This window comes from Aspergillus niger, assembly GCF_000002855.4.
Source record: "Aspergillus niger supercontig An12".
In the NCBI taxonomy this organism is placed as follows: domain Eukaryota; kingdom Fungi; phylum Ascomycota; class Eurotiomycetes; order Eurotiales; family Aspergillaceae; genus Aspergillus; species Aspergillus niger.
The window spans coordinates 2455874-2474798 of record NT_166527.1 but is presented as its reverse complement, the minus strand read 5'-3'; the positions used below and the strand labels follow the sequence as shown (position 1 = coordinate 2474798).

General features: G+C 53.8%; 7 protein-coding genes across 7 annotated transcripts; 3 read left to right on the top strand and 4 right to left on the bottom strand.

Annotated features, from left to right (window-relative positions):
* Positions 1–240: 240 nt before the first annotated feature.
* An12g10550 (uncharacterized protein) lies at positions 241–4012 on the top strand (the record flags this gene model as incomplete). The annotated part of the gene is made up of 6 exons (XM_059743727.1): positions 241–299; positions 459–1622; positions 1678–2394; positions 2452–3468; positions 3529–3802; positions 3866–4012. The coding sequence occupies 6 exons, from the start codon at positions 241–243 to the stop codon at positions 4010–4012; spliced, it is 3378 nt and encodes a 1125-aa protein (XP_059601988.1).
* Positions 4013–5343: 1331 nt separating this feature from the next.
* On the bottom strand, positions 5344–6077 carry An12g10540 (uncharacterized protein; the record flags this gene model as incomplete). Its single annotated transcript, XM_059743726.1, is given in 3 exon segments — positions 5344–5501; positions 5519–5598; positions 5917–6077. 3 exon segments carry the CDS (start codon positions 6075–6077, stop codon positions 5344–5346), a joined length of 399 nt encoding a protein of 132 aa, XP_059601987.1.
* Positions 6078–6886: 809 nt separating this feature from the next.
* An12g10530 (uncharacterized protein) lies at positions 6887–8542 on the top strand (the record flags this gene model as incomplete). The annotated part of the gene is made up of 1 exon (XM_059743725.1): positions 6887–8542. One exon carries the CDS (start codon positions 6887–6889, stop codon positions 8540–8542), a length of 1656 nt encoding a protein of 551 aa, XP_059601986.1.
* Positions 8543–9714: 1172 nt separating this feature from the next.
* On the bottom strand, positions 9715–11427 carry An12g10520 (uncharacterized protein; the record flags this gene model as incomplete). Its single annotated transcript, XM_059743724.1, has 1 exon — positions 9715–11427. The coding sequence occupies one exon, from the start codon at positions 11425–11427 to the stop codon at positions 9715–9717; it is 1713 nt and encodes a 570-aa protein (XP_059601985.1).
* Positions 11428–11878: 451 nt separating this feature from the next.
* Positions 11879–14146, bottom strand: An12g10510 (uncharacterized protein; the record flags this gene model as incomplete). The annotated part of the gene is made up of 1 exon (XM_001396060.1): positions 11879–14146. One exon carries the CDS (start codon positions 14144–14146, stop codon positions 11879–11881), a length of 2268 nt encoding a protein of 755 aa, XP_001396097.1.
* Positions 14147–14439: 293 nt separating this feature from the next.
* An12g10500 (uncharacterized protein) lies at positions 14440–16014 on the top strand (the record flags this gene model as incomplete). Its single annotated transcript, XM_059743723.1, has 4 exons — positions 14440–14594; positions 14627–14989; positions 15058–15885; positions 15939–16014. 4 exons carry the CDS (start codon positions 14440–14442, stop codon positions 16012–16014), a joined length of 1422 nt encoding a protein of 473 aa, XP_059601984.1.
* Positions 16015–16288: 274 nt separating this feature from the next.
* An12g10490 (uncharacterized protein) lies at positions 16289–17537 on the bottom strand (the record flags this gene model as incomplete). The annotated part of the gene is made up of 4 exons (XM_001396058.1): positions 16289–16412; positions 16465–16748; positions 16813–17001; positions 17070–17537. The coding sequence occupies 4 exons, from the start codon at positions 17535–17537 to the stop codon at positions 16289–16291; spliced, it is 1065 nt and encodes a 354-aa protein (XP_001396095.1).
* Positions 17538–18925: the final 1388 nt, after the last annotated feature.

Genomic DNA, 18925 nt, shown 5'->3' with positions numbered 1-18925 from the left:
TCCTTTTCCCGCTAATTCCCCACATTCCTTCGTTTGCCCACCACCATCTCTTGCCGTCGTCCGCCTCTCTTTTCCTCTGCTTCCCTCGCTTTCTTTTTCCGACTGTGGCTTCTGCCTTCCTCGGGTTTTTTTGCACCCCCCGTCTCCAATTCTTTTACGCTCTTCCTCCTTTGCCTTAGTTTCCTTCTTATCTTCCATCCCTCTTCCCTCCTACGATATGCCAGCAGCGTCCCGTGAGTGATGGCGGCTTCCTTTCAGCACCCTGAGGCTGAGCGGGAGAGAATTCGTGACTTGTCCCGGTATGTCATAATAACTCTCCGCCTTTTCCCCGAGAGGATCAGAGCAGATCAGATCCTCCCTGCAATGTCGATCCCCACCTTCTCCCCCTTCCTCTAAATACATACTATCATAAAGACAAAATCCTGACCAGCATCGCGCTCGCATCGTCACTCTCACAGGTACTATTGCACCGTTGATCGTCCCGCCCTCCGTCTGGAAGCGGCCGCAGAAGAGACTCACTCTGCCGCCGATGGGGATGCCTCCACCACTCCCGACGTCCGGCTGTCGTCCGACATCACGCTCACGGCACTGGCTCAGCTGGCTGTCTTTCGCTTTGCCTGCAATCGCGCTTTTATCTCCATCATTGACGGCTCCAACCAATACCTGATTGCCGAAGCCACCAAATCCATCTCCTTGCGCGATAAGGATCAGCATGACCCCGACGATGGCATCTACCTGGGGGTCCGCACCCTCGACCTGGTCTGGGGAGTCTGTCCCCATTCCATTGCCCTGTTTACCGGTCAGGATCCGTCCAAGCTCGTCGACTCCATCAACGTGACCGCCAATACCTCCCGTTTCGTCGTTCGGGACTTCACCCAGGAGGACTTCTTCAAAGATCGCCCCTATGTCACCGGATGGCCCTATTTCCGCTTCTACGCTGAGGTCCCGCTGTACAGTCCCGCCGGTCATGTTCTCGGCTCCTTTTGCGTCATCGACGACAAGCCGCGCTCCGTCTTCGGGGATCGGGAAATCGCTTCCCTGCGTGAGGTGGCCGATGCCGTCACCCAGCACCTCGAACACGTCCGCATCGCCCATTCGCATCGCCGCGCCGAGAGCCTCGTCAAGGGTCTGACCAGTTTCGTGAAAGATCATCCCGCCTTCGACCCGACCGACATGCCGGGCCCCAGCCAGGGGGCGACGTTGGTGCCGACCACCGAGCCTGCACCCCCGCAGCCCCTGTCGTTAACCGACGACCCGCTGCGAACTCCTCCCACGCAGCTCCAGTCCGCCTCCTCGGAAATGACGGGGGAGTTGGCCTCGTTATTCTCTGCGGTCACTTGCTCCGAGCTCACCGCCACCTCGACCTCTGTGAACGTGCCGGGTCCCCGCCCCTTCCCGGTCGCGGTCCCGGACGAGACCCTTCCGCCCGACGGATCGGAGACGCACGATTCCAGCGTGGTGGTGTCCGACCACACCGAGTATCCGGTCGTGTCAGTCATCGAACGCGAGGCCCGCTCCGAAAGCCTGTCTCGCATCTTCACCCGCGCCAGCCTCACCCTGCGCGACTCCATGGACCTCGATGGGGTGATGTTTCTGGACGCCTGTCGGTGTAATGCCGGAGTGTGAGTACCGTGTCCCGCCTACCGATCGCAGAGGCGTATTAACAAAATCAAGCAGTGTTCGCCCCGGCCACCCCGGGTCCTGGGAGCCTCTCCCTACCACCGCCAACCCCGAGTTTCTCGCCGATCCCTACCCCAGCCCCGTCGACTTTCCCGGGGTGGGCTCCCTTTCCAACATCTCGGAGAAGCCGTGTGAAGTGCTAGGGAGCGCACAACAAGATGAGGTCTGCGCCAGTCAATCCATCACGGAGGCCCTTCTCAATCAAATGATTGCCGCCTTCCCACACGGCCAGTTCTTTAATCTGCAGGACTGGATCGACGAGGAGGGTGGTCAATCCCTGTCGCCATCGCTCGAGGAGCGGTCGGAAGGAGATCATACGATGTCCAACATTTGCCGTCGACTTCGCCAGCATTTACCAGATGCCTACTGTGTGCTCTTCTACCCATTATGGGACTGGAATCAATCGCGCTGGCTGGCGGGCACCCTGGTCTGGACCCAGGCCAGCAATCGCGCGCTGGGCGTGGACGAGCTGCATTACTTCAAGGTGTTCGGGGACTCGATCATCTCCGAGGTGGCCCGCGTGGATTGGGCCAGCACCCAGCAGTCCAAGTCGGATTTCATCTCCTCCGTCAGCCATGAGCTGCGGTCACCACTGCATGGCATCCTGGCCAGCGCAGAACTGCTGCAGACGACCCCACTGCATTCGAGTCAGGCTCACTGGATGAACATGGTCAAGAGTTGTGGATTGACTCTGCTGGATACCTTGAACCACCTGTAAGTGTCTTGCCCGTTAATGGTTCTCCGCACCACCCCCTGCTAATTGCAAAACAGCCTGGACTTCGCCAAGATCAACAACTTGACGACGACGGAGGAGGCCAGCCCCGACCAGTCCAAGCCCAGCGTGACCAATCTTTTAACCGTATTCGACCTCGACGACCTCATCGAAGAGGTCACCGATGTCCAGTATACGGGCCAGCGATTGGCCCAGGCGGTGGCTCCCTTGACGGGACGCCCGGCGCAGCCGACCTCTACGCCGCCGGATGGGGAACTCACAGTCGTGGTGCGTGTCCAGGAGCGGAGCATGTGGAAGATCCAGTCTGTCGCTGGTGCCTGGCGACGCATCGTCATGAACCTGCTGGGCAATTCGTTGAAGTGGACCAAGGCCGGTTTTGTCGAGGTTTCGCTCTCCAAGGCCCGCCGCGAGTCCAATCCCCACACCGTCTTGGCGCATCTGTCCGTCACTGACACTGGTTCGGGCATTAGTCCGGACTTCCTCCGGCACAAGCTCTTCTCTCCCTTTACGCAGGAGGATTCATTGTCGGAGGGTCTTGGGCTGGGATTTAGCATTGTGCGCCAGCTGGTGGCCTCGTTAGAAGGCCACATCGACGTGCGCAGCGAGGTCGGCGTGGGGACGCAGGTCGACATCTACATCCCCGTGCATCCCAGCGCGGCGCATGCGTCCCGTCGCGGTAGCCCGGACGAATTCGCCACGCCACCGCCGTCCATGGCAGCCTGCCTGATCGGATTTGACGGTTATCCCAACCCGCGGGAGATCCCTACGGGCATCCTGCCGGCGGAAGCCAAACGCAAGCTGGCCATTCGGAGCTCGCTGACTTCGGTGCTCGCTCAGCAACCAGGCTGGACGCTGGCGCTGGCCGAGTCCTTGGACCGCGCGCAGGGCGACGTAGCCGTGGTGGAGCAGGGTGATTTGCTTCCGACGCCAGACAAATCATCTCCCCTTGACTTGATGATGCAGCGCGGATTCAGATACTTCATCGTACTGGATAGCAACAAGCCATTGCCGCAAGTCGAAGCGCTGGCACCGAATGTGGTTCGAGTATCTCAGCCGTATGTGGACCTTACAACCCACCCCCTTTCGTGATCAGTTCTATGCTAACAGTCGGATAGCTTCGGACCACAGAAATTTGACGACGCCATCCGGCGGGTGCAGACTTTGGCCCGTGAAGCTGCGCTGAATCGCCCGCCGTCGCGACCGGCACCAGTGCCACTACAGCCCTCCCTGTCTGCATCGCCCGCTCTGACACCGCCGAGTGGCCCAGATTCGGCCATTGATTTCGGTTCCCCCTGTACGCCCTTGGAGCCCGCCCACTCTCACCCGCCCAGTAAGGCTCCCAAGGATATACACGTGCTCATCGTAGACGACAACGACATTAATCTCAAGGTTCGTCGACCACACTCCCCATATTCTTGATTCTTGCCGGTCATGACTGATTGTGATGCATAGATTCTGGCGACGTTCATTCGAAAGATTGGCTGCAGCTACGACACTGCGTCCAATGGACTTCTTGCCCTGAACACGTACAAGGAGGCCACTCGGCGCCACGATCTCATCCTAATGGGTAAGACTCCTCTCCCTGTCTTGGCGCCCTGAGTGTTCAACTGACCGTGCGGAATAGACATTTCAATGCCCGTCATGGACGGCATCGTGGCGACGGACCACATCCGACGCTACGAAAAGAAGAACGGCCTCATTACCTCGCGCATTATCGCGGTGACCGGGTTGGGGTCGGCGGACCGGCAGCAACAAGCGCTGTCGGCTGGGGTGGATGAGTATTTGGTCAAGCCCGTGTCCCTACACGGGCTGAAGAAAGTGATGCGGATTTCATGATGACGACTCTTGCACGATACCTCTTCTCCTCATCGTTTGTACAAAAGCATACCCCCTGGCGGGGGCCTTGGGGTGCCCCTTGGTGTGATATATCTTCCAGTAGACAAATGTATATACGAAGTTTTGCCTGGACGGCTGGGATAGTAAAGTGATGTTGCTGCTGGTGTCTCGAGCGATCCGAAGGACTGGTCTCCGTGTGGATCACCCGGTCAGAAGTACTAAGCCAGCGCGGAACTCAGTCCATACAGAAGTCCGGCGGGATCTCGCGGCGGTCGGAGACCCGGACAGGACTGGAGGGTTCTATGCAACCAGCGAAACCGCAGCGGGTGCCTGGCGGATCGGGCAAACTGTCAACAGCCATCTTTCTGTTCTTATAATGCTATCCTGGAATGGGGCTGCTTGCTGCAGACTGAAAGAGCTAAGTAGCGCAATACAAATGATTCTACTTATCATAATTTTTAATTGGTCAGCATTGTTAAAACCAAGGTAAATCTCCTGGGTGAAAGTTAATATACGACGATCCTCGTTTCAAGCTTCCGAGTTATATCCTATGCCTCTTGAGGAGTAACATTTACTTCAACTCTTGATAACTGCAATGCTTCCCAGGCTGGGACTCAGGAATGATTACCATTGTATGCTCTTATTTCTGGTGGCTTTGGCTGTGAATATATATTCTTTGAACATAGCTTTTCTCTTCTTGGTGAATGCTTCTTGTCTCTAGCTCAATCTTAAACTGGTATAATATGTTTTCTTGATCATGCTGATTTAGCTAATGAAGCAATAGATGATGAATGTTTTTCTCATATACTGTTTATGAGTAGAGGATGACGCTCAACAATCGGGTCTCAGCTAAGAATATAAAAAAAGACCGAAACCATAACCGGTGTGTGAAGTCAGACGATACCTCAGTCGTAGTTCCTGTTAATGACCGCTCACAGCGTGATCTTACAAAATGTTTAGAGAAATCTGACATTGATTGGACTACTTTAAATAGACAGGTTAGTACATGACAAGATCTCCTCTGTCTGTCAAAGAAGCCTGCAGTCTCTATATTTATTAATTATGTTGAGACACTCACTGCAGCCAGGCAGCTGTCAGCTGATCCTTTGCCTCTTCTTCCTGCGTGGTCTCTGACCACCACCTCTTCCAACACAACCAACCACTCTCTTGAGATCAGATAGATCAAATCCATATATCTTTGACCCTTCGTCCTGACAGGTTATATCAAGGACACTGACCCCCGTCAAGAAATCTTGACAAAAGAGGAACCTCCTCGGTAACCAACAGAAAGCTTCGTGAATGCGGTGGTGAGATAGACGCCGGAATCTGCTCCGATAGCATCAGCGGCTCTCGAAACAAATTAGTATACCACTCGCTTTTCGGAAGAGGAATGTTTTCTTTCTGTGTTTTGACGGTGAGTTGACGACAGACGCAACGTTAAGCGCTGGGGGCGAAACGAAACGGTATATAAATACAGCCCAGTGAGCTGTGGGAGAACAGTATACAGAATTTAGATTCTATTATCCTATAACATATTGTGATCCAGAGAATCCGTCTTGTAATCCACTGTTAACTATATTAAACGACGCAAAATTTAGTATCTGTGTAGCTGAATAACAGAGATGATCCAGTTTTGAGGCAAAACATTTACCGAGGGAAGGAACGACATGCTAGTCAACACTGCCACAACTGCCACAACTGCCACAACTGCCACAACAAAGCCACATCGGAGCTGGACAGTTTTGGCATTGCTCTGCGAGTGCAGGCGCTTGTAGGCTGTGTCTAGTAATGCTGACCCCGCAGATTGAGCCACATATGACCACGTCATCATGTGGCTGTGAGGCTAGGATTTTGTCAGCCCGACTAGATGCCTAACGAGTCAACGAAGAATCATATAACAAGTACTGGGTCAACTTATTACAAGTTCAACAAGCTTAGTGCGAAGCAATTCATTTCTCATCGGTCAAATGGCGCAAGCTTTCACCTATTCTCCTTTAGATCCGTCCTCTAAATGTATTAGGCTTCTTGAATTGCTGCCATCTACAGCATATGGATCGGTTCGCTGCAGACTACATGTTGTCGACCAAACCTGCCGTCCGTCTTACGTTGCTTTATCATACACCTGGGGTTCTCCGCAAAGCAGGCGATCGATTGAGTTGGACGATGCGGAGTTCTACGTGCAAGAAAATCTTTGGAAATTTCTGGACACTATGAACTCTTGCAGGAGATGGCAGCTTTTCTGGATTGACGCTATATGTATCGATCAGTCCAGTATTTCGGAGCGGAATCACCAAGTCAACATGATGAGGGATATATATGCCGGAGCAACACTCACGGTGGTATGGTTAGGCCAAGGCTTTGATTCCAGTGACCTCGCCATTAGATATATCGCAAATCCAGGTTTACCAACTAAAGAAACCACATCAGCCTTGGAGGAAGCGTTGAAAAGTCTACTGGAGCAACCGTATTGGAGTCGCATATGGATCGTCCAAGAGCTCATGCTCGCAAAAAGACGTCATATTTTACTGCGGCAGAACCAGCTTTACTTGGCATCAGTTGGCATCTCTTCGCCAGAAGATCAAAACCCATGTCGCCCATCATGATTCATTGGGTATCTCGAAGTGTATAGGTTCGGTAATGGTCGCGCAGAAAACGCTATGGGATAGCCTTCCCCAAGATGACCCGCACTTACCCCTCTCGGACTTGCTGATTACGTATGCAAGACATAAAAGTTCAGATATAAGGGATCGAGTGTATGCCCTGCTTGGTCTTGCTTCGGAAAATCCAATCCAGGCGGACTACAACCTAACAGTGGAAGACATATACATCAAGGTACTGGAAGCAATCTGCAAAGAGAGAAACCCCAGGCACCAGCTCTCCACCATCGAACATACGTTACAGGAAATGTTGGGCCTCGGGAGACCACGGACATCAAGTGGCCATCCTACACCTGGAGATGCCTTTGCGATCAGGGTCCTGGAACTACGGCGGCAGAAGCTCGGCAATACGCACCCCCACGTTCTTGAAGGAATGGCCAGTCTCGCACAGCTCTACAATGAGCAGGGCCGATCAAAGTTAGCTGAGAAAACCGGAATTGAGGTACTGCAAATACAGAGAGAAATACTTGGTAATAAACATCCTAGCACTCTTCAAAGCATGGCAAACCTTGTGTCAATTTACCTCCGACAAGGCAAGCTTAAGGAGGCTGAGAAAATGGGGAACAAAGTATTACAGCTGCAAAGAGAAATACTCAGTGAGAAACATCCTGATACTCTTCAAAGCATGGCAAACCTTACATCAATATACCGTGCGCAAGGCAAGCTTACAGAGGCTGAAGAAATGGGAAACAAAGTACTACAGCTGCAAATAGAAATACTCAGTGAGAAACATCCTGATACTTTTCAAAGCATGCTAGAACTTATGTTCATATACCACAAGCAAAACAAGCTTAAGGAGACTGAGAAAATGGGAGGCGAAGTACTTCAAAGCATGGCAAAGCTTCTGTCAATATATGATAGACAAGGCAAGCTTACAGAGGCCGAAGAAATAGTGAACAAAGTATTACAGCTGCAACGTGAAATACTCAGTGAGAAACATCCTGATACTCTTCAAAGCATGGCAAAGCTTCTGTCAATTTACTATAGACAAGGTAAGCTTACAGAGGCTGAAGAAATAGGGGACAAAGTATTACAGCTGCAAAGAGAGATACTCAGTGAGAAATATCCTGATACTTTTCAAAGCATGCTACAATTTGTGTTCATATACCAAGAGCAAGGCAAGCTTGAGAGGGCTGAGAAACTTGGGGATGAAGTATTTCAATGCATGGCGAATCTTGTGGCAATATACCGCGAGCAAGGTAAGCTCAACGAGGCTGAGAAAATGGGAGGTGAAATGCTTAAAAGCATGACAAAGCTTGTGTTAATATACTGTTGGCGAGGCAGCCTTGAGGAGGCCGAGAAAGTGGTTGACAAAGTGTTGCAATGCATGGCAAACATTATGTCAATATACCGCGAGCAAGGCAAGCTTAATGAGGCCAGGACGCCATGGCACGGAGTGTTTCATAGTATAGGAGTGCTTGTGTCAAAATACTGTGGGCAAGGCAAGCTTAAGGAGGCCGAGAAAATAGGAGAGGGAGTATTGCAGCTGCAAAGAGAAGTATTTGGTGAGCAACATCCTTATTCTCGTGAAAGTATGGAAAGACTTATTTCCATATATTCTCGACAAGGCAGGTTTGAAAAGGCTACAGAAATGAGGAATAGATTGTCCCAAGCAGAGCAAGTCATGAGTGAATAGATTTTGAGCAAGACAAGCTTAAAAAGACTGAGAAAATAAAGGACGAAATATTGCAGCTCTAAAGAAAAGTACTTAGTAAGAAATATCCTGATCCTTTTTGAAGTATGGCAAACCTAATCCACTGGGGGCGAGGCATTGTATACGTAATTTCATTAGAATTTCCACAGTTTATATAGGGCCGATTTCTTCATATAAAGTATAGTAAGTGATGGGCGGGAGAAGGAATATGGCGCAATTATCTCAAGGGACTTCCACTATATATTAGTAGATTTCCACCCGTTAGATCAACACAAGTTCACTTGAACTTATGAAATCGGATCTACCCAATGCCAGATTGCAGTTGCTTGATAACTACTAGTAGTAATAACCTTGGATTGGCAACATCAAAGGTCCAACCATACATGATTATCTATATACTGGGTTGTGGTTCATGGCGGAGGTTGTAGGTCTGACTGACAAGTCGTCAAAGTCGCCAACATGGAGGTTCGGTATTCTTGATCCAACCAGAAGACCAATTTCAATGACTGCGAATATTATATTTCTTCGGGCAGGTTGTGCTAGTGCTTTGATGAAAAGAAGGAACAATGTCAAGTACCTGGCAGCAGTCCAATTGCTGGATACCAGGAATTGTCTTTATGTAGTCGCATCACTGGAACGCTGTCTAGGAACAAGGTTGCAAATCATGCATAGACTATGACACGGATCTTACAGACCAAGAGTTCGATACATCCTACGTCCTCCACGGTCCTGCTCTACGTTAAGTTGTCTCCAGACCCGGCACCAAAGGTGCATACTAATTTGTCGGGCATTAGTGGCGCAACAGACCGACCAAGACATGCCGCGAATATGCAGATCAAACTTCCTTCAAGAGGGCCTGTACGGGTAAAAATCGAAGAGACGGCGCCGTCCCAGGTAGACCTCAAACCGCACCTACCCGCCGGGACGAGCCCACTGGAGACCTAGTCTAGATGGCTTGATCGCCCGCACGTAGTCGGCCTGCGTATGATTATCCGGTTAGAACTTTTGAGGGGTAGACGCCGGTCACGGCCCTTGTCATGAGTTGAGAATGCGAAGAGTAGTTCTACCCACCCGTCTAGGCGTTTGAGAACCACCCACACAGTGGCCGACGGTAGTTATAAGCCATGACAGCTGAGACGTGGCATCTGAAACAGTCAGGACCCCCCGTCGGAGTAGACAAACCGATCCGCGGGCAAGACGGCATCTCGCAACATGGCCTGGTACAAGGGGTCCAGCCCCCAGTCCCCCGACCAGTCCGCCATGCGCCGTCCGTTCTTGAAGTGCTCCGCCAGATGATCTGCGCGTGCTGCCCACGTCGGCAAGACTAATTGGCAAAATCCACACCGGCTTTGCACATCGTTCGTGACAACGCGACAGGCCTCAATGCGTAGGGCGGGGACCGTCGTGCAGTGATGAAATTTGCGAAAGTGCTGGATCAAGTGGTCTTTGCGTCGGAAGGAACGTTCCGATAGCGGACGATCCGCGCACACATCGAACTCATGGGTCGAGAAATGTGATTCAGTAAGTGGAGAGTAATCGCAGAAATCGCATCGTAATACCTCCAAGCCGGCCAGATCCAGAACGCCCGATCCCACGCTACATATCCACGACTCCAACGACAGGTGTACGCTCTTTTCATGACGGACCCAATCATGCTTTTTCTTGAAACCGTCCACACAGAAGGTACACTGGTATGGGCTCGCCGCTGCCGACTGGCGTCTGGGCCGTCTGCGACGGGACTGGGATCGCGGCCGCCCATCTGACAGTGGGAACGGCACATAGCTCTCGGACTGATGACTCCAGGCGGATGAGAAACTCTCAGACGAAGCCTGCGACGTTTCACTGTCGATGCTCGAAATGGAGGACGCGAAATGGTGAGAGCTGGGACTTGCATTGCCAGACGTGCTGGGGTGATTCCACGGAGCATCAGTGTCGGCAGCGGCAATAGCTTGCTGAATAACCGACTCGGATACAGGCTCTTGGTCCGGCGGGGATCGCTGCCAGCGTTCCATTGGAGTCAAGGCCGCCGACCGGGCAATGGGCATTGGGGAGCCACTCCGGAAGATCTGACTCGGTCGGGAGGTGCGGTGGACCATTCGGTGGCGCCGTCGGGCATTGGCGAACCAAGTAGATATCTGCTTCTCAGTGAGGCCGGTCTGCTGGGCAAACGCAGCTTTCTGTTCGTCTGTGGGATACGGAGCGTGTTGATTGCGATACAGCCAATCCCGCAATATCTTGGCTCCTTTTCGAGAGAACCGCGGCTTCTGCTGTACGTCTTCTTCTGTTTTTTCCTGGTCATGCGCTGATTGCGCCTGGTCGTTTGATGAGGCCGACACTGGAAATGCGTGCGGAGTGGGGAACAGCTCCTCCTCGGTCCACTCGGTTACGCCATGTAGATGATTGAACACGGGAAAAACGGTCTCGAAGCCTGCAGGGTGACGCTTCTCGCCACGGGCGAGGCTACATTCGCGGAAGAGCGCGACGCAACTGGAACAGGCGGTGACGGGGTTCGGATTGGCCGGGGTGGTGCGAATGACAAGGCACTGCAGTCGGTGTTGCTGACAGTAGGTGCAGGGGACAGGAGGCCGATAGGCGCCAGCGAGCCACTGGGAGACATTGACATAGTCATCGGGCGGGGGGATGATCGTCGTGTCGTCAGTTGGATCCGGCTGCGAGGTCCTGAAGTTATCGGAGGAAAGCATGTCCAGCGAGCCGCAATCATTCTGCGAGTAAGAAGGAGACAGAGATGAGAGCGCCTCCGCGTTTACCAAGCCTGGAACAGCATCTGGGTATGCGGAGGGCAGCCAGGGCGCCCAGTGGTCGTCGTCGGCGGATGGCGGGGGAGGGGGATGGGAGGATTCGGCCATGACGTGGGAGAAGGTAGTAGGTTAGCAGGGTGACAGACCACCGAAAACAGATTTCTAGGAAGAGTGAACTATGGGAGATGCCATAGTGAAGAGCATGGAAGACAGTCCACAAGACAAGGCAAGAGAGAGGTTCGACATGAAAGGTAGACGAGGAGGAGAATTGGAGGAAGAACAAGGGAAGAGCTGCTACATTTGGGAAGGCGGGCGGACAACTCGGTAGCTCCCTCTCCACCGCCTGCTGAATCTGAAAGTGCCATCGGCGAATTCAGCCTGTGATTGGCCTCAGGAGTTGAGGCTTGAGTCACCACATGACTAATCGCTATGAACTTCGCCGATCGGGCATATCACTAACGATTGCTGAAGGTGATCCAATTCTCCCTTTTTTTTGTCTTCTACATCGCCTCTCCCATATATACATAGTGTCTGTCTCTATCATCTCTCTCTATCATTTCTATTTACAGAACTGCTGGATGAATTGCCCCAGAATCTCCCGGAGCTGCCGCACACTATCCACCTCCACCCATTCTTCCCGCGAGTGCAAGCCTGCCCCCGATGGGCCAAACACCACACTCGGGGTCCCTGCCTCGGTGAGCAATGCAGCATCGCACCAGAACGGAGCACTTTCGACCTGGGGAGGTTTCTCGAGAACACCCGCACCCAACTGGACCAATTGCTGCACCACGGGATGATCCTTGGGAACATGCTGGCTGGGGCGCCAGAGCGTGATGCGCGGCTCTCGGTACTGGAAGTCGGGATGCTCTTGACTCAGTCGCTGTAAGATGGCACCCAGCTCGGCCAGAATCTTCTCGTTGGTCTGCACCGGCACCGTACGGTACTCCAGAGTCAGTGTGCAGCTGGCAGGATATGAGGACACTTCCTCTCCGCCCTGGATGACTCCACAATGCAATGACCCCGGTCCCAGCACCGGGTCAACGGGCAGTTGTGCCTGGTACTGGCGCAATGCCTGGAGCAGGTGACCCATGTTCAAGATGGCGTCCACCCCATCCGCCGGCTGGGAGCCGTGGGCCGCTCGGCCTAGAATCTCCACTTCTACCCACACAAAGCCCTTGTGCGCGTGCGCGATGGCCATGTTAGTCGGCTCGAGGACTATCCCCGCATCAGCCCGCCAGCCAGCTGCAATCACGTCTTGGGTGCCCTGCGAAGCATCCTCCTCGTCTGCTACGGCTGCTACCATTACATCCCCGGCCAGTCGTTGCTCCCGGGCCACGAGAAGGGCCGAGAGCCCGGCTGCCAGACCTCCCTTCATATCCAATGTGCCGCGGCCAAACACGGCCTCCTTCCCATCCTTTACCCCCAGATGTCCTGTGAGCGCATCGCCGTCATAGGTGGTCAAACTGACTGTGTCGACATGTCCATCCAGCATAACCGACGCTCCGCCGCCGGTGCCACGGATGATGCCCACCACAGAAGGCCGTCCGGGGGCCGTCTCGATGCGGTGGTGCTCGATGGCACGATGAGCGAACCAGGCACAGAGGTAGTTGGTGATGGCCGCTTCCCCGGCGCCCTGCGTCTTGGACAGAGTGGGATTGGAGGAGTTGATCCGCGTGAGCACCTGCGTCAGTGACACCGGCTCATCCATGGAGACATCCATTGGCACCTCATAGGGGCGAGAGCCCTCGGTGCTGAGCAGCAGAATGACAGACTCCGGCGAAAAGAAGGCCGAGGGAGATGTAGCCTCCGCCTTGAGCCGACGGATGGCCGCCAGCGAAGCGGCACCACAGGGCCCAGAGTCAATTGACTGGGCAGCCAGGTCCTGCACGGCGCAGTGGCTCTCCCAGTCCGAGACTGTGAGGCTGACGTCGACCAGCTTTTTCAGCAGGAGCCAGGCGGCGGACGACACGGTGCCGCAGTTCATGCCGGCCATGATGCTGGGACTGGTGACGACGGAGGTTGGGTGGCCTTGTTGCAAGCTGTGAGTCAGACAAGGTGCGGTATCCGGCTCCACGGCTACCACGGTGGCAGGCGTGTCGCGCGACTTATAGTAGGTGGCTACGGCTTGGGCGAAGGACCCCACGCCCACCGGAGCTACAACGAGACTGTTCTGCAGGCCCAGGGCGTGTAGTTGGGTGTCGGCTTCCTGGAGCAAGGTGGCATAGCCCTCCACCACCCAGGCCGGAATCTCTTCGTAGCCTTCCAACGCCGTGTCCTGCACCAGGATGCCCTGGGACAGTTGGTTGGCGGCCGTGGCAGCTGTCTCGACGGCGTGGTCGTAGTCCCCATCCACCACCACCACTTCGGCTCCCTCGGAGCGGATCTTTTCCTGGGTGTAGGTGTGCATCGTGCACGGAACGTAGATGCGGCATTGGAGCGACATCTGCTGGGCGACGCGGGCCACCGCACGGCCATGATTGCCCTCCGTGGCCGCGAGGAGGGTAATGGGGGCGGACTGGGCGCGCACCCGCTCGATCAAGATGTCAAGTGGTGTGCCCTCTGGTAACTCTACAAAGGAGCGAATGGCCTGGTAGATGGCCCAGGAGGCACCTAGGACTTTAAAGGAGGGTAGACCGAAGCGATTGCTCTCCTGCTTGAGGTAGACAGCGCGCACGCCCAGTTCCTCGGCCATGGCGGGCAGCGCTACCAGTGGACTCGGCCCATAGCCGGGGAACTGTTGGTGGAAGGCCAGCGCCCCGGGGGATCCCGCCGATGAGGTCGTGGACGAGCTGGGATTCACGTAGATGGGTCTGCGGAAAGCTGACATGACTATGGGATATCGTCTTGGTTGTTATTCATCCCACTGACCGAGTGGTGCAATTCCTTATATAAAGGGCGGGGGAAAAAGACCTTCATTCCCGGTTGCCGAGAGGGATGCGCCCTCTCGCGACAGACCCTCTCTTCAACTTGTCCCCAGAAGGCGCAGAGGCAAACCCGAAAACTCAATCCCTCCCACGTTTTTTAATACATGTATATCCAATGACTGGGTATAAAACTCCAGTCAGATGAAAAAAATCTTGTAGAGTTCAGTAATCACAGCTGCACCTCTCCCATCCGACCATGTTTGGCCGTACACTCACCCGCCAGTTGTCGCGCCCGGCCTCGCGCCGCTGGCTGTCCACCGCGTCGGGTTCAGGTCTCCGCATCAACCCGGATCGTCTCATGGAGACTCTTCATCAAACATGTGAATGGGGAGCTGCTCATCGCTACGGCGAGTAAGTGATGCGCCCGATAGAGATTTTCCCAGTTTTTTCTGGGGTGGAACATTCAGTCTGACGGGTTTGAGCGGCAGGGGACCGACAGAGACTGGCATGGCCCGACTCTGCCTGACCGATGATGATGCCAAAGTGCGCCATTGGCTGCGAGAGGAGGTTGAGAAGCTCGATTGCACCGTCACGGTGGACCAGATGGGCAACATGTTTGCCCGGAAGCGAGGGTCCTTGGGATCCCCCGCGCCCATGACGGCCATGGGCAGCCATCTTGACACTCAGCCCAGGGGTGGTCGTTATGACGGGATTTTGGGTGTGCTTGCGGCCCTGGAGGTCTTGCGCACTATGAAGGAGAATGGGTTCCGGACCAACTTCGACATTGGACTGGTTAACTGGACCAAGTACGTCTTTCACCACTGTTGTCTGTTATCTTGCTACACCATCATTCTCATGACTGAGTCTACTACAGTGAGGAAGGTGCTCGATTCCCCAAGTCCATGTGCTCCTCAGGTGTCTGGGCAGGAGAAATCCCCCTCGAGAAAGCCTGGGAATTGACAGACATCTTCAACCCGGCCGTGACCCTGCGCTCGGAGTTGGAGCGCCACGGCTTCCTCGGTTCGGTGGCCTGCTCCCATGACCCAACTACTGGATATCCGCTGGGAGCTCACTTCGAACTGCACATCGAGCAGGGTCCGATTCTCGAAGAGGCGGGCAAATCGGTGGGTGTCGTGCGTGGAGCACAGGGATACCGCTGGTTCACCATCACTGTGGGTGGTCGTGACGCCCACACCGGCACGACACCACTGGCAGCGCGTCGGGATCCGGTTCTCGCTGCATCCAAGATGATTGTGGCCTCTAATGCCATTGCCAAACGGCATGGGGCACTCGCCTCCACAGGGGTGATGAAGCTGCCGCGCAGTTCATCCACCAACACGGTTGCCTCCGAGGTGACCTTCACCCTGGACATCCGCCATCCCCAGGATGCTGTGGTGAACACGGTCCAGGACGAATGTCTGCAGGCGTTTGCTGAGATTGCACTGGAGGACGGCAATGGCGTCTCGCTGGACTGGACGCTGGACACGGATTCTGCGGCGGTGAAGTTTGACGAGCACTGCATCACCGCTATCCAGGATGCAGCTACGCAGCTGGTCGGCAAGAACCAGTGGATGCCATTGACCAGCGGGGCGGGCCACGATAGTGTGTATACCAGTCGGCACTGTCCCACGGCGATGATCTTTGTGCCGTGCAAGGAGGGTGTCAGCCATCATCCTGAGGAGTATTGTAGTCCGGCTGATTGGTAAGTGCGCATCGTTTGTCGTTCTTGATACTTTTGCTGATCTTTCTGTGTAGTGCTCTTGGTACCCAGACGCTGCTGGAAGCTGTGGTCAACTATGACCGCATGAGAGGAGAGCTTTCCAAGGCCTGAAGAGACGGCAAATAGTCATGCACCATCCACCTTGCGTTAAAGAATTCAATAACTGCTGCATGGGTTGTGTTGTTGTTTTTACTTTCCATATACGATATATTGCTGAATGTTTTTCGTCCGTTTGGGATTAGAGGGTCTTGTTGTATTCGCCATAGCTAGTCATGTCTGGCGCTTGATATTATTCCTTGGGCTTATATGTAATCATAGTGTCAATCGCTAAATAGAATCCTTCACGCACACGGGTCGATTGCTCGTCTTACGATATTTATACCATTCAGGCCCGGTCCAGATGCTCCAGGATCCAATCCACCTCCTCTTTTGCAGCGGTGAGAGCATGCTCGGCTTTATATTGCGGCTGCCAGCCAATCTGCCGTCCATGCTGGGCATCCAGCACACATCTATCGACGTCAGTAAATGGTCACACTCAACAGAGCCTCTGGATGAACTCACCCTCCGCCCAATTCCACAGGCACAAAGTCCTTGGGACGACCCAGCGCCTCGCCTATTTTCTCCAAGACAGCATCATTGGCATCAGCCACCGTAGCATCCTCAATCACTCCCCTTTCCGCCAGCCTTTGCGCCATAGCACTATACAGATCATCCCACGCCACCGTGCCCGAGGCAGCCAAATAGTACCCCCGCCTCCCTGAATCCAGCGCTTCCTCGAGAAGCATTTTCCGCAGCAGATCCAGATACAGGCTGACTGTATCTTGGATATGAGCGACGGGCCATACCTGTTCCCCATTAGCCTTGGCATCAAGTAATTAGGAAAAACAAAAAGTGAAAATATATACATACAGGCCGTCCAGAATCCACACGATACACACGCTTCGCTTTCAGAGCTGCCTTGACAATCGCGACCGTCTGGATAGAGATGCGGTTCCCGAACCCTTCTCCCGGTCCGTAGACCACACACGGAATGAAGATGTAGCTGCGCACCCCATGCGCTTCTGCTGTGGCGATTACGGTATTATTCGCCTCCAGGGCCTAAACGCAAGTAAGTATGTATTCATTTACTAGTGAAGGCAGAGAAAGGGGAAGCAAAGAGCACACACCGGCCCAAGCCACGGATGCGACGGCTTCGCAGTCCTCTGCAATTCATACAGCCCTGGATCAGCATCCGAGAATGCATGATCGGTCGGATGTCCCGCGTGGCTACTAAATAGCTTAGCACCAGAAGTATGCAAGAAATGGACGGTCTTTCCGGTGCGCTCGCGCACTTGGCCCAGAGCCTGGATCATGGGGACTTGGGTGCGGGCGCTGGCGGCGTCGATGAGGAAGTAAATGATGGAGATTTCATGGTCAATGATGGTCTTGACAATGTTCTGGTCGTCTTCGAGGTTGATGTACAATGGAGTGGTGCCGTATTGCTGCACGGCCTGGCTCTGTTGCTCGGTTCGCACGAGAGCATACAGGGTGCCGTGGGAAGGTAGTTGGGCTACTTGCCAGCGGGAGAGGAGCGTTCCTCCTAGGTAGCCTGAGGCTCCGGTGATCAGGATGTTGTGGGGAGGGCTGGTAGTCATGTTGATGTACTTGGAAGTATGCGATGATTAATAGGTGATTCCAGTTGGGTTGCTGCTCATTTTATACTATTTGGGTGTTGGGGATGAAATCATCATGCTTGGTAAGAGGTTCCGACAACTGAGTAATCCTCCATCAACATGAGCCAACATGAGTCACCCTGAGTCGACCTTAATAAAACCAACGACTTGAATAGAACTCTAGAGAATTAGAACAATTACACACATAACAACAAGCAATTGATTCTGAATTTTATGCCTCCATATGTATTATGTAGCCTATCACGCACCAACATCACAAAGTGACCCATCAACAACACAAGACAACAAGCCAACAGCCGTGCTCGCAACACCTTCAAGTACGTCCTTGTCTAACCTCACATCATCCAATTGTCAGATTTGCAACCCTGTTTTCCAAGTCATTCGCACGCGTAACGCCGTCGACCGTTTGATGGCTCCGGCCCCCAACCTGGGCACCACACTCGGGACACGTCGAGACTTGCATCGCGCCTCCACACTCGCCGATCGTAAAGGGGTGTCCGTTTGGGCAATAGTACCAATGTCCGGTGCCTCTGAATTCGCGGTTCATGGCCGTGATCACCGCCATGCGTTCTTCGTTGGAGACGGCGCTATAGAAAGTCGAGCCTCTCAGCATGGCCTTGGCGCTCTCAATCTCTTCCGATAACCCCTGAGTTTGGCCTGGATACTGCTTACAAAGTTGCTCGGCAGCATCCAGGGCATCCCGTCCTTCAACCAACCGACTCTCCGCATCCGCTATCTCTTTTATGTGTGATCGCTGCAGCGCGCACAGTTGTGCAAGGAAGACGTACCCCTCGACTTGATGGGCGACTCGATGCAGCTCGCTGGCAAGCTGAATCAGGCCGTGGCAGTCATCCATGTTTTTCTGAAGATTGACGAATAGTTCGCGCCGGGTCGCCAGTGGAGTTGCGGCGTTGTAAAGCGAGAGAAAGTCGCCGAGCAGTGCAATGTCCAGCCGGATGAGAAGCGCGCTCGCCAGCAAAACACCCTTCGTTTGCAACACACTTTCGTTGAACTTGAACGTCCCTTGGGCTTCTTTCACTCGCCGTGCGTGCTCCACCAGGTCCTGGACGCGCCTAAACGGTTGCTCTTCGACTTGGATCCGGGAATAGTACTTCACCATGCGGTTCCTCAGTCGGACCAGTTCATCCCAGCGACTGATTTTGTTCTTTTTCATGAGATCCCCCAAGTGTTTGATTTGTTGGCTACCGGAGCCTTCGATCCGTATGGCTTCGCCAATTTGGAACATTGCTGAGGACCCAGCCGAATTCTTGGCTTCAGGTAGCCCGATAATCAGTTTTGGCAGTTCCTGAGCCATTGGCACGTATTCATTGTTAAGATACAGAATAAAC